This window comes from Podarcis raffonei, chromosome 6 (assembly GCF_027172205.1).
Source record: "Podarcis raffonei isolate rPodRaf1 chromosome 6, rPodRaf1.pri, whole genome shotgun sequence".
NCBI lineage: Eukaryota > Metazoa > Chordata > Lepidosauria > Squamata > Lacertidae > Podarcis > Podarcis raffonei.
Window position 1 is genome coordinate 11,801,834 of NC_070607.1, and position 13,794 is coordinate 11,815,627.

At 44.2% G+C, this 13,794-nt stretch overlaps 1 protein-coding gene across 2 annotated transcripts in view; it reads right to left on the reverse strand.

Annotated features, from left to right (window-relative positions):
• TPR (translocated promoter region, nuclear basket protein) overlaps positions 1–13,794 on the reverse strand; it is a 58,876-nt gene that overhangs the window by 2,452 nt on the left and 42,630 nt on the right. The window contains exons 39-48 of one of the 2 annotated variants that reach the window (XM_053391427.1): positions 12,187–12,378; positions 11,069–11,203; positions 10,059–10,149; positions 8,682–8,860; positions 6,090–6,158; positions 5,294–5,388; positions 4,800–4,903; positions 4,016–4,111; positions 1,999–2,155; positions 174–292 (exon numbers count right to left, since the gene is read on the reverse strand). In XM_053391427.1, the coding sequence (XP_053247402.1) occupies positions 174–292; positions 1,999–2,155; positions 4,016–4,111; positions 4,800–4,903; positions 5,294–5,388; positions 6,090–6,158; positions 8,682–8,860; positions 10,059–10,149; positions 11,069–11,203; positions 12,187–12,378 (1,237 nt within the window). The remainder of the gene's footprint in view (positions 1–173; positions 293–1,998; positions 2,156–4,015; positions 4,112–4,799; positions 4,904–5,293; positions 5,389–6,089; positions 6,159–8,681; positions 8,861–10,058; positions 10,150–11,068; positions 11,204–12,186; positions 12,379–13,794) is intronic. The other variant, XM_053391426.1, reaches the window with a different exon arrangement.

Here is a 13,794-nt window from a genome sequence, read left to right on the forward strand (position 1 = left end):
TACTTTATCCAGACTAGGCTTTCCCAAACTTGAGTCTCCACCTGTTTTCGGAATACTATTTCCATTATCACTGACCACTGACCCTGCTAGCTAGGGATGATGGGAGCTGTAGTCCCAAAACAGCTGGAGGGCCAAGTTTTTGAAAAACCCTGATCCAGACCACTGAACCCTACCTGCAGATGAACTAGAAGGAGGATCTTGACTTGTGGATGGGAGATCTGACTCATCAGGAGCTTGAGATGATTCTTCTTCCTGCTGGCTGTCTATTTCTAGACCAACCTCTGAAGTAATTCTAAAGGAAAATGGGAGACACACAATGAATTTGCTAGTCAAAACCTCAAGATGTCACAGGAAATTGTGTAGCAGAGTTCCCCATCTCCAAACTTCTTTCCACAGTTAAGGGTTTCGACATGACCAAGAACAGAAGTGAACTCCCTTTCTAGCTCTTTTATTTAATCTGAAAGCGCACCATGCTTAAATCCTCCTGCTCCCTAACTAGCAATGGTACAAGGTGACAAAGATTCAGTGATGAAATCTCTAGAAATTCAGTATCTATGTACTAGGAAATATCAGGGGTGTATATGTGAAGGGAGAATTTGTGGGACACCATTTGAACAGAGGTTCACTACGAGGGATTCACTGATAAGGATCCTGGCATTAAGAGCTGAGCCTCCTGCTACCTGTGTAACCTCAGCTTTTCATTTTCATAGCCAAATGCCGAGTTCTGTGTCTTGTTCACACTAGGCTCTTACAAAATGTGTGGCATTCCAGCTTTTTCAGTGGGGTGAATGAAGGTTTCAGTGTGTGAGGTTGGAATCACAGCAACATTCAAAGGTCTGCTCTTGGGTATAATCTGTTACTGGTTTTCTGCAGCTACATTTGTTCCTCCAACTCTTTTGCTAGTGTTCATGATATCAAAGGTGTTCAAGATGAATTGCACCCAATAAAAACTTAGCACGGTGTCACTCCAAAAATTATTTATGGTACGTTTGCAAGAGCTGTTGCTTCCAAAGAAAAGCTCTATCTAATGCATCTGTGCCTGTAAGCTTGGCAGGGAAATTATTGAGCTCATCTATCAACAACAGCACTGAAGACCACACATTATTGATGAAAAAAGCAGTGTACGGCTGCCAAGTATTAGCAATACCCAAAGAAACATGATATTTGGTGTGTGTGTGTTTTTAAAAAAGTTTCTGACTGCTTACTATTGCTGCCAAATAGTTTCTTGCACTTCTCAATTTGAGCCGCCTATACATTTTAACATCTTTAATGCCAAACGATACCCAAATCAAACAAGACCAGTTTGACTGCCATTTTTGACTGCATTTTTGAGAATCACGCCATGAGGTAATGTAATACAGATGGAAGCAATTATCTCTCTTGCCCTGGGAACTCCATTTAAGGACTGCAGCCTGAAAGCAGTTCAAATGTGAAGTTAAAACCTTCCCTTGCAAACGAGGGAACAGAAATACCAGTTCATCATACAAAGTCACAATGCTGAACATTTATATAGTACAGTGGAACCTTGGTTTTTGAATGCCTTGGTACTCTAACATTTTGGCTCCTGAATGCCGAAAACCCGGAAGTAAGTGTTCAAGTTTTCCAACGTTTTTTGGAAGCCAAATGTCTGATGCAGTTGTCAGCTATTGTTTCTGGGGCGCCTGCACCAATCGGAAGCCGCGCCTTGGTTTTCGAACGTTTCAGAAGTCAAATGGACTTCCGGAACGGATTACATTCGACAACCAAGGTTCCACTGTAGTTCAAAAAGCTTTACTTACATGATTTCTGTTACTCTTACAACAACCAGTGAGGATTTAAAGCTAGCCTCCTAGGTTGTAGTTTGACTTAATTTAGAGGTTTTCATATAGGACAAAAAATATTGAATGTATTTTTTTAAAAAAAGATAACAGATTGATGCGGAGAAAGGCATTTCAATAAGATTACATTCAAGCCAGACGCAACGTGCAGAATCGTCTTAACTGAATTGGTTGAGCTTACCCTTCTGACTCTGCCTCTACAAAAACTTCATCGCCATCATCACCTGTACCAGATTCTGAAGTGGTCGATAAGTTACCAGTGGATGTTGTAACCATTGGGACAGACTGGGAAGCATGTTCAGAAGCATCAGCAGCGGAGCTTTCAGTAAACACAGACACTTGAAACAAAGATTAGAGAATAAATTATAACCATCTAACACTTGGATGATACGTCACCCACCCCCCAAAATTCTGAACACGGAAAATAACACATTTGCCTTGGAATGAATCAAACCTCAAGTGGGATACACATATCTTTGTAATTCTTTAAAATTACATGTTGTATTTCACAACTAGCACACTTCATGTTAGTACAGGTCTGGCTGTAAAGCCTGCCATAGCCTGATCCGTTAGGTCACAGTATTATACGGCTGGTGGGCTGTGTTTGGCTATGGGAGTCTCACGCTCCATGCAGCTATGGCTTTGTAGAACTTTATGTGTGTGTGGCAGGCGGGGGGAGGCAGTTTTGGATTGTGGAATAATGTATAGAAACTTGATTTGAGAGAAATATATTGGGAAATTGGGAGACACCAAAATCCCAGAGAAGACTGCAGTCTTTGATCCCTAGAAACCTCTCATGTTTTCCTTGCATCTAAGCATGTGGCCATAAGCTCCCAGCATGTTCTCAGATTGTTCTGCGACCGCACATTTAGTTGTTTTATTTTTTTTTTAAAAAGACTATCCTGGTGCTGAGGGTGTGGCAAGTATTTTTTTGTTCAAGACCATTGTAATGTATATTAGTATTATTATTACTACGGTATTACACTTTGTAGCCAAGATTGTTATACAGGGTGTCCCCACACTTAGGCGTGGCACCAGGAAAAAAATAATAATTCAAAGCTGGAAATGGCAGGAGAGAGCTGGAGAGTCATTGTGGCTCACAAGGAGACCCTCTCAGGAGCTCAAAGGGGACATCAGTGAGGACAGAGGAAGCTCTGATGAGACCAAAGGTGCAAGCAGGCCTTCGTTGATGCTCTCAGACAGAGGGCAACAACCAATCTGTGTGTGTCCAATTGGCATGTGACAGCACGTGCTGAACCTGGAAGTGAGTTTAAACATGGCAAAAACAGTCCTAAAAGAGCCCAGAAAGGGCAAAAAACAGCGCGTAGCAATCCCACGAGCCTTTGGAAGTGCAATCTCAGGAGCCCTTGCATCGACCGTTGGACATCTGGTAAGTGCTACTGGTTCTTTAAAGGGTTTCCAGAAGTTTAGAGGGTGTTTGCAGGCTTCCCCAATGCTGTTTCAAAAATGCATGATTTCACGTAACTGCGGTGCCTCGGAAAGCAACCCACGCATAGCTAACATGACACCCTCCATATGTATGACTCCCATCACCCCTGATCATTGGGCTGTGCTAGCTGGGGCTAGCATTAAAAACTGGAATCCAGCATCTGAAGAGTGTGGTGTTGGCTAACCCTGCTTTATATTGTGAGTGTTGCATTACGAATTCTTGCCTCCCTGCTTACAACCAATTTCTTGCAAGAGGGCTGGCCCTGAACTCTTACCTGGGAACCACACAAAAGGCATTTTTAGGAGGAAGTTAAAAGCATATCTACAGTGGTACCTCGGGTTGCATACACTTCAGGTTACATACGCTTCAGGTTACAGACTCCGCTAACCCAGAAATAGTGCTTCAGGTTAAGAACTTTGCTTCAGGATGAGAACAGAAATCGTGCTCTGGCGGCGCGGCAGCAGCAGGAGGCCCCATTAGCTAAAGTGGTGCTTCAGGTTAAGAACAGTTTCAGGTTAAGTACGGACCTTCGGAACGAATTAAGAATTAACCCGAGGTACCACTGTATATGCATTTCTTAAATAAGCAGCTGTACAGTAAAACCAACCAACCAACCAACCAACCTGATCAGTTCCCAATAGAACTGCATTTTCAGGAAGACTATCGGAACAAGAGTGTACCCATGTTAGCAACCATTATATGCTCAAAACTGTAGAATCAAGATATTAGGGAAATCCCCCAAACTCACCAGGTGCCGCAACCTGAAGTGGAGTTGTTGGGACACTGCGACCTCCTGATTCTTCTTCGTGGGCAAGGAAGAGTGGTGTTTCATACATTCCCAAACCTGCAAGCAATTTGAGAGAAGTTAAACTGAGGTTCCCAGTGGTGGTGTATGGAAGTGAGAGCTGGACGGCAAAGAAGGCTGATCGCCGAAGAATTGATGCTTTTGAATTGTGGTGCTGGAGGAGACTCTTGAGAGTCCCATGGACTGCAAGAAGATCAAACCTCTCCATTCTGAAGGAAATCAGCCCTGAGTGCTCACTGGAAGGACAGATCCTGAAGCTGAGGCTCTAATACTTTGACCACCTCATGAGAAGACTCCCTGGCAAAGACCCAGATGTTGGGAAAGATGGAGGGCACAAGGAGAAGGGGACGACAGAGGACGAGATGGTTGGACAGCTACAAACATGAGTTTGGCCAAACTGCGGGAGGCAGTGGAAGGCAGGAGTGCCTGGTGTGCTCTGGTCACGAAGAGTAGGACACAACTAAACGACTAAACAACAACAACAAACTGAGGGAGCTTCAACAGAATAATATCTAGCCACCAAAGTAATGAATCATCTGAACCAGTTTGTTTTTTATATGGTACTGGCCAGGTACTAAAGAACCTCCCAGCTAGTTCTGTGCACCTTGAGTCGAGTTTTAAGGTGATTTTCCTCCCTCACATGCAGGCACAGCAAACCCAAGTTGTATGATTGAGATTCAAAGCGCATAGTGTCCCTTTCATACAAAAAAGGCAAGAATATTTGTACCTCCTTGCGATGCAAGCTGACCGAGATCTGACTGGCCGGAGGTTTGTGGCATATCTTCAATAGGTCCAAACCTGAATCTAGGAACTCCAGCCACCTGAGGGGAGCTAGAATAAAAGTTACAGTCAGTTTATCAATCATAAGTTTGCTGCCCCTTAGTGGGATAAATGGGGAAGAAGAAAAGGAACAAACAAAGGAACCGCACAGCAGTCTTCCTACAGGTAAGGGCCAACATTTGCTGACTGAGTAAACAATTTATGCATATCCTTCAAAAGAGGAGAGATGCTGAGAATTTCTAAACACTTGAAGAATATGACAGGACGTCATGCAGCCTTTATTTCAAAACTTCAGTGAAATTAAGTATTGTGCTGTGGAAACAGAGTAAAGCTGCCCAAGAATGGTTAGAGAAAATTGCTGGCCAGGCCCCTTGCAGGAATTCTTTTGGTATTTTGACTTACATAGCTCATCATTACTATGTAACTGAAGGTGCCACTTACTGAATCGCTTCTGCAAATCCATCTGTACGATGAGGTACCACCAACGTTGGGGTGCTTGGAACAGTCCTGTCCTCATCATCAAAAAAGTGTTGCTGCTGAAGAAGACATTAAAATGACAAGCGAACTCAACAACCACAGTAGTACCTTGGAAGTCGAATGGAATCCGTTCCGGAAGTCCCTTCGACTTCCAAAACGTTAGGAAACCAAAGCGCGGCTTCTGATTGGCTGCAGGAGGCTCCTGCAGTCAATCAGAAGCCCCGTCGGGACTTTTGGGTTCCAAAGAACGTTCGCAAACCGGGACACTCACTTCCGGGTTTGTGGCGTTCAGGAGTCATAACGTCTGAGTACCAAGGCGTTTGGGATCCAAGGTATGACTGTATTCCTATTGCTACACATTTTTAAACAGCCATCCCCTCTTAGTATCTCGCTTGGTGTAATAAAATGGCGTCCGATTTCTGTATATATGCCCAATCCATATTCTGAGGAATAACTGAAATGTGGAAATTCAGCTGACAAGTACTTTCAAGGACAGTATTCCAAAGAAAAGGTGCAAGACTGTCCTGAAGAGGCAAACACATTATTGTAGAAACATCCTGCTTTTTTAGCTGCATCAATAATAATTGGATTACTAATTTGAATAATGTGCTCTGTTGAGGCCAGGAGGCTACCACGTGGCTACTCAGTTCTCTCTAACACGCTCCCTGTATATAAAAGAAACAGTTCACCACACAATCTTGATTAACTGAAGTTTCAATTGTACCCACAGCAGAAAATGTTTAGAAACTTTACTACTTACCATGCCACCTATGCCAGGGGTTAGCTGAAGTCCACGTCCTACAGACTGCCTCCGCGGCATTGGGATTCTCTGTACGGCCAAGAAAATGTCAAATGCTTCAATACACATTTCGGTGGGGAACCCGCAGGGCCACTGGCCAAATACACCCCAAGTTGTTAATAGCTGGCTCCTTGAAATTCCCCTTTGATGAGCACCCCCCTTAAACTGAGTATACCAATAGAAAAGGTAAAGGGACTCCTGGCCATTAGGTCCAGTCGTGACTGACTCTGGGGTTGCGGTGCTCATCTCGCTTTATTGGCCGAGGGAGCCAGCCTACAGCTTCCGGGTCATGTGGCCAGCATGACTAAGCCACTTCTGGCGAACCAGAGCAGTGCACGGAAACGCCGTTTACCTTCCCACTGGAGTGGTACCTATTTATCTACTTGCACTTTGACGTGCTTTCGAACTGCTAGGTTGGCAGGAGCAGGGACTGATCAACGGGAGCTCACCGCATCGCAGGAATTCGAACCGCCAACCTTCTGATCGGCAAGTCCTAGGCTCTGTGGTTTAACCCACAGCGCCACCCACGTCCCAGAATATACCGATGGCACCACATAAAAACAATCAGGAGTGGCAGAACAGTTCACCATCGTAGACCATGAAAAGGAAAAACACGGCAGGCAAACATGCCCTGGTTTGCTTTCATTCTTATAGAGTAGAATTGTAGAGTTGGAAAGGAACACAAGAGTCACCTAGTCCAACAACCCTGTAATGCAGGAATGTTCTGCCCAAACCCACAACTCTGAGATTAAGAGTCTCATGTTCTAGTGGCTGAGCCATCCCAGCAGTCAAACGCCACCTTCCTCTTAGGACATACAAATGCATTTGCAAAGAGAATCTAGGACTCTGGACAAGTAACTGCAATACTTGTCCCCCTTCTAAAACAAAAGATAGCTTATTTTATAAACAGCAACAATCCTAAAAGTCACGACCGTTCACTTATATAGTCAATTGTCTTGGATTGCTTTTTTTTTAAAAAAAGAAAAGAATAAAGACCATTGCTCTTGCCACTGTGAATGTCAGGGAACTGCCATCGGAGGAGCAGGAGGTGAAAGGGCTCACAGAGGCTGAGAGAGACCATTCAGCTGAGGAGGGAACCAGCAGGGGGAGAAGTGGAGTTCCAAGGGAAAGTGAGTCGGAGGGAGGGCTCAGAGACACTTCCAGCGAAAATAGTGGGGAGGTTTCAGGACCTCCTGTAGGGACACCTACTCCTCGCCGGAAACTGTCACGCCGAGAGTCCAGAAGACGCGTTTCCGTTAAGGAGCTTTTATGCTGGAAGAAGTTCCGTAAACGCCCACTGTCCGATTCTACGAGCGACTGATGGAGCCATGCTTAAGGAGCTCCGTCACAGACAGAGGTTTGTGGACTTAGCCAAACTCTGAGGGACTAGGATTTTACGCACAAGCAGCTCACCATCCCATCACAGTGAAGAAATGCTATGAGGTTTCTTAGCTGCTATTCTTGCTGGGTGTTGTTTTTGTTTTTTTAGTTTAAATGGGTTACAATTTCAAAACACCCACCCACCACTAGGCAGGGGGCCTTCTCGGTAGTCGCGCCCACCCTGTGCAACGCCCTCCCATCTGATGTCAAGGAAATAAACAACTATCTGACTTTTAGAAGACATCTGAAGGCAGTTGGGAGCCGCCCAGAGTGCCTGGGGAGACCTAGCCAGATGGACGGGGTATAAATAATAAATATAATAATAATAATAATAATTTAATTATTATTATTATTATTATTATTATTATTGGGGGACGCGGGTGGCGCTGTGGGTAAAACCTCAGCGCCTAGGGCTTGCCGATCGCACGGTCGGCGGTTCGAATCCCCGCGGCGGGGTGAGCTCCCGTCTTTCGGTCCCAGCTCCTGCCCACCTAGCAGTTCGAAAGCACCCCTAAGTGCAAGTAGATAAATAGGTACCTTATAGTGGGAAGGTAAACGGCGTTTCCGTGTGCTGCACTGGTGCTGGCTCACCAGAGCAGCTTTGTCACGCTGGCCATGTGACCCGGAAGTGTCTGCAGACAGCGCTGGCCCCCGGCCTCTTAAGTGAGATGGGCGCACAACCCTAGAGTCGGACGGGCAGGGGTACCTTTACCTTATTATTATTATTATTATTATTAGTTGTTGTTGTTGTTGTTGTTGCTGCTGTTGCATTCCTGAACACTTGTACAGTGGTACCTCGGGTTAAAAACTTAATTTGTTTCAGAGGTCCGTTCTTAACCTGAAAATGTATTTAACCTGAAACACTACTTTAGCTAATGGGGCCTCCTGCTGCCGCCGCACAATTTCTGTTCTCATCCTGAAGCAAAGTTCTTAACCCGAGGTACTATTTCTGGGTTAGCGGAGTCTGTAACCTGAAGTGTCTGTAACCCGAGGTACCACTGTACTGCTCTTTCTGCACAAAGCGACCACCAGATTTAAGGGCAAGATAAAACATATCCAGGTATGGCAATTTATAAAGACCACAGATGCTCATATTTCAGCTGAAGAGGATCCACCTAAGAACAATTTGCCAAATGCATAAAATAAAATTCAGCGCCAAAGTGGTTTCCTTACCTGTACTGGTGGTCCAAGCTCCTGCGGTGGAGCAGGAATAGCGTGAATAGTCAGTCGCGGGGGCAAGGGATGAGGTCGAGGTGGGCGTGGCGTCTGTCTCTCCGAAGCAGATGTTGGCTGCTGTTCCCTCGGGCTTTCCTGAGAAAACGTAGACTCTGCTGCGCCTGCGCTCCCGTCACCTTGTAATAAAGAAATATATGTTTAGAAAAAGGCGTTCGTAACCCCAAACTCTGTAGCGAATCATTTCTAGCCCTTTCACTCATCCATTTGCTGCAGAGATGTATATAGGGCACCGTGGAATATGGATATAAAATTTACAGCATGTTACAGTTTAAGAGAAAATTATATGAAAATGATATATTGTTGGTATCCAACACTGGCAAAAATGTATAAATCTAAATCAAACAAGTGCTGGAAATTTAAAGAGAAAGAAGGTTCTTTTTATCATATGTGGTGGTCTTGTAGTATGGATAAAGCTTACTGGGAAATGATATATAATGAACTGAAAAGGATGTTCAAAATAAATCTTTGTAAAAACCCCAGAAGCTTTTCTTTTGGGAATTATAGGAACAGAACTACCTAAATTATATAGAAATTTATTAAGGTATGCTACTACAGCAGCAAGAATTCTACTTGCCCCAAAATGGAAAGAAGCAGAAGTCCCAGCAAAGGAAGAAGGGAAACAAAAACTTATGGAATATGCAAAAATGGCGAAACTTACCGGAACGGTAAGAAATCAAGACAACAAACTTTTTTATAAAAGAACAGAAATGGTTTCTTGAATATTTATAGATAAATTGCAAACGGATAAAAACATTGGCAGGATTATTGTAATAACTTGCAGTTTCATAGGAGTATATATTTAAAGTAGATAATTCAATGAGCAAATTAAATGAATTTGGATATGCAGAAGACATTGAAAAATAAATTTAAGGAACTGCAAAAAGAGGGGGAAGGAAGTCAAACTTTGAAATGTTAAAATGACTGTAAAATTAATGAAATGTATAAACCTGAAAAGTACAAAGACTTAAAAAAGAAAGAAAAAAGATATAGGGCACAGTGACTGATTCCGCTGCACAGGGCGCAGAATTGGGGCAGGCTGCAGGGCAGGGTGTCGCAATTATGACATAGTGAATTGAACAGAACAAAAGGCGCCAAATTTTGGCGTTGCACAGGGCGCCGCTGAAATTTGAAAGGCCAAAGTCCACACCCTGTTTGCTGCAATGAACTTTGTTTCATTTCATTATCAGCAAAATGGAAGCCGGGAAAAGGACAAACTTTCTGTCAAAGAGGAATTACAACAGGACATGTTGTTTCCTTTCCTTCCTCTGCCCCCGCAACCCCAGAAACACAGAATTCAGTGAAAATGAGGTATACCACAATTTTGAGAGTCAGCTGCTCTCTGGCTGCTTTCCCCTCCAGCGATGCTCTCTTCCGTTTCTGTACTGGGGTCCATTCCATCAGTCCCCTGAAAGAGACCATCAGAAGATCTGAGGTATTGAGAGCTTCTTAAATTAAATTACTTTCTCTTTAAGATTTTACAATCCCTCCTTTTAACCTCACAAACTATCTGCTGTGCTTTAAACCAGCCGGCAAGCTACAACCTACGTTGCTATTCCCGCTGGTCTTCCAATCGTTTTGAGAAATCTTTTCTCCTCGGGATCAAACTAGACGCACTGTCAGTTGTGATAGGAATTTTATGGTCTTAGATATATGGCAATGTTCATAACCACACGTACATAGAACAGCACAGGAAAGCCAACCTGGAACCATTTTGATTCCTAAACTGAGCAAATGTTTCTCTGCATGGTCAAAATGGAAAAGCCTCCCCATTGTCTCTTCCTTCACAAATCCTGTCTTAATCTGTGTTTGAATAAGGGTGTGAGCCTTATCATTACAAAAGACTGCCCAGGCTCCCCAAGAAATCCAATCAAGTAACCTGCCAGACAGGAAATAAACAAAGCGACAGGAGAAAACAACATGCAAATGTTCTGTTTTAGACCGCCTTATCTGAGGGGTGGTCTTAGGTTACACCCCTTCTGTGATGAATGCATAATGTTTCTGGGGGTGGTCTGGATCTAGAGGATGGGAATTTCAAAAGTCTTTATAAGCCCTTGCACAGCATTTTTGGGGGTCCTCCTCCTTTCCTGCGAGTGAGGGGAGCACCATGTTGCAACAGATCAATAAAGATCAAGCTTACTAGCTGCTTTTTTTCTCAATATTCTCTGGTTGGCCTCTGTTATTTTCTCCTACCAATAGGGAACCTATGTAAGGACTCTATATGGGCTCTTGGATACCCCATAAGGGAAAAGGGCATATTTTTATTTACAACACAGTATAACATGACAATTATCTGCTCAACGCCAAACACACAATTTTGTTTTTACCTCTGCATTGTCTGCTTCATATCCATCATTGCCATCGACGCTCCCAGTGCCTTCGTTGCTATCATCACCTTCATCTCCCATTCCCGTATCTTCATCTTCATCATCCTCGTCATCCTCTTCCTCGTCTTCATACTCCTAAGGCAACAATTAACATTTGAGAAGTTAAACAGGCCCATTTTAAAATTTTGTTCAGAATCATTTGCTTTCTTGTACGAAGGGACGCGGTGCAAGTAATGAAAAGGGACTGGGCTCTTGCACGGAGCTGTGGATTATTAGCAGGGATTTAGAAGTTTTGACCCTTGGTTGTGAAATGCTCTTACAGGGAGTACAAAAGTGTCGCTGCCTTCTGCAGTCAAATTCATTTGACATTTTAATGGCGGCATCAGCTAGGCTGCAGCCACGGCATACTCAACCTATACAACTCTAGATCCCTCTTCCAGACTTTTATGTACCTGATAATAATTAAGAACTGTATTTTAAAAAGGAGGGAGAACCAAAATATCATTCTAAATTATCTGCAAACTATACCCGATTCAGGTAGTAAATATTTAACGCTTAGGCCACAGGGGTCAGCAAACTTTTTCAGCAGGGGGCCAGTCCACTGTCCCTCAGACCTTGTGGGGGGCCAGACTATATTTTTTGGGGGGAAATGAACGAATTCCTATGCCCCACAAATAACCCAGAGATGCATTTTAAATAAAAGGGCACATTCTACTCATGTAAAAACACACTGATTCCTGGACCTTCCGCGGGCCGGATTGAGAAGGCAATTGGGCTGGATCCGGCCCCCGGGCCTTAGTTTGCATCCCCATGGCTTAGGGGAACAGTGAACATTTAAACATGCACCAGCCTTCTTTTTCTTGGTGTGCAGCGAAGAAGATAAGAGTTTAAGGTGAACTGCCTTATTGGCTTAGAAAAGTACTCATCTGCTAGTCTAATGCATTTTAAGATGTGCAATACACACTTTTACAGGGAATGCAAAACAACAACAACCCACAACCAATATCAAACACTCTTGAAAAGGACTGCAGAGCCCTTGTAATTTATGTGCAACAAACGAGTAGCAACTTATGCTGTGTAGAAATATCATTTTTATTTTACAAAACACCCACACATACTTCTGCTTCACCATCGTTTTCTTCATCCTCATCTTCTTCATCGTCACTGTCGATAACAATGACATCATCTCTCTTGCCCTGGCCATCCTGGGACGATGTTGTGTTCTGCTGATCTGACTGAAGATCTATTGGTGGGGACTGAGAAGTCTCCTCACTGTCTTCCATGGGAGTGTAGTCCCCTTGTGTTACGCCCTAAGTCAAGACAAATTGAATAAAACCCAAAGTAATGCCAACAGGAGGAGTACCTCCAGGATTTATAGCCATTTGCCACATGTTGATATTATATAAAAAGTCTGTGATCTGATTTTGAGCCAAAATTTCTAGTTTGCCAACCAGAAAGACTTGAAGTGTGTCAATACTCCAGATCCTATGGTCAGTGAAATCAAAGTTTACTTTAGCTGGGACTATTACTTGCCAGGAATCTTTCTTTCTTTCTTGTGCTGTTTCTTGCAAAAGGAGCAAGAATACTAATCTTAGGCCATACACTGTATATCTGGAGAACTTTGGTCAGAAAAAAATCACTGTTCAGGCTTCTCGCTCAAGAGTACGCTTATTTAATATTTTTTCCCCTGAACTCTGTAAGGAAGACCCTGCTAACAGCATGTAATAACAAGCTTAAAGTTTTCCTCACTTTTAGGCATTTGAAAACAAGTGCATGCACTACTGGATGAAGATCTGCGAATAACCTAATTCACAGTAACATAACACGCTCGCTTTCAGACAATCAGTACAGCTAGGTTGTGTTTGTGACGAAGTTAAATTAAAACTGAGCGGCATACACTGTCACGTAAAAACTTCACAAACATTTATGGTTCAGAATGTGAACCATTGAATTCTACAGAAAACTTCCTATTGATTATCACTACAGTGGGGTGCCGTGGGATGCGGGTGGTGCTGTGGTCTAAACCACAGAGCCTAGGTCTTGCAGATCAGAAGGTTGGCGGTTTGAATCCCCGCAATGGGGTGAGCTCCTGTTGCTTGGTCCCAGCTCCTGCCAACCTAGCAGTTTGAAAGCACGTCAATGTGCAAGTAGATAAATAGGTACCGCTCTGGGAGGAAGGTAAATGGCGTTTCTGTGCACTGCTCTGGTTACGCCAGAAGCAGCTTAGTCATACTGGCCACATGACCCGGAAGCTGTCTGAGGACAAACGCGGCTCCCTCGGCCAGTAAAGCGAGATGAGCGCCGCAACCCCAGAGCCGGCCATGACTGGACCTAACGGTCAGGGGTCCCTTTACCTTTACAGTGGGGTGCATCTTTCATTGCAAAAGTAGAAGTGATCTCTACTGGTCAGAAATCAGCTTTATAGCTAAATATAAAGGAACTGGATTGGTCTGAAGCAGAGGCGTAGCTTGCTAGCCGGCAACCGGAACAGCGGGGGGGGGTGATCCACCCGCGGGGACAGGGCAATCCACCCAGGGGGGTGCTGCTGTGATCTGTGCACAGGGTGATGCAGCGATTTGCTCAAGGGGGTGCCACCGTGATCCACGCATGGGCTGGATCCCTCAGGGGTTTGGCACCCCCTCAGGGATGACACCCGGGGCGACCCCCCCCGCTTAGCCTCCAGTCTGAAGAAATGTGCCCAGCACACTCTTTTTTACTATTCCTCC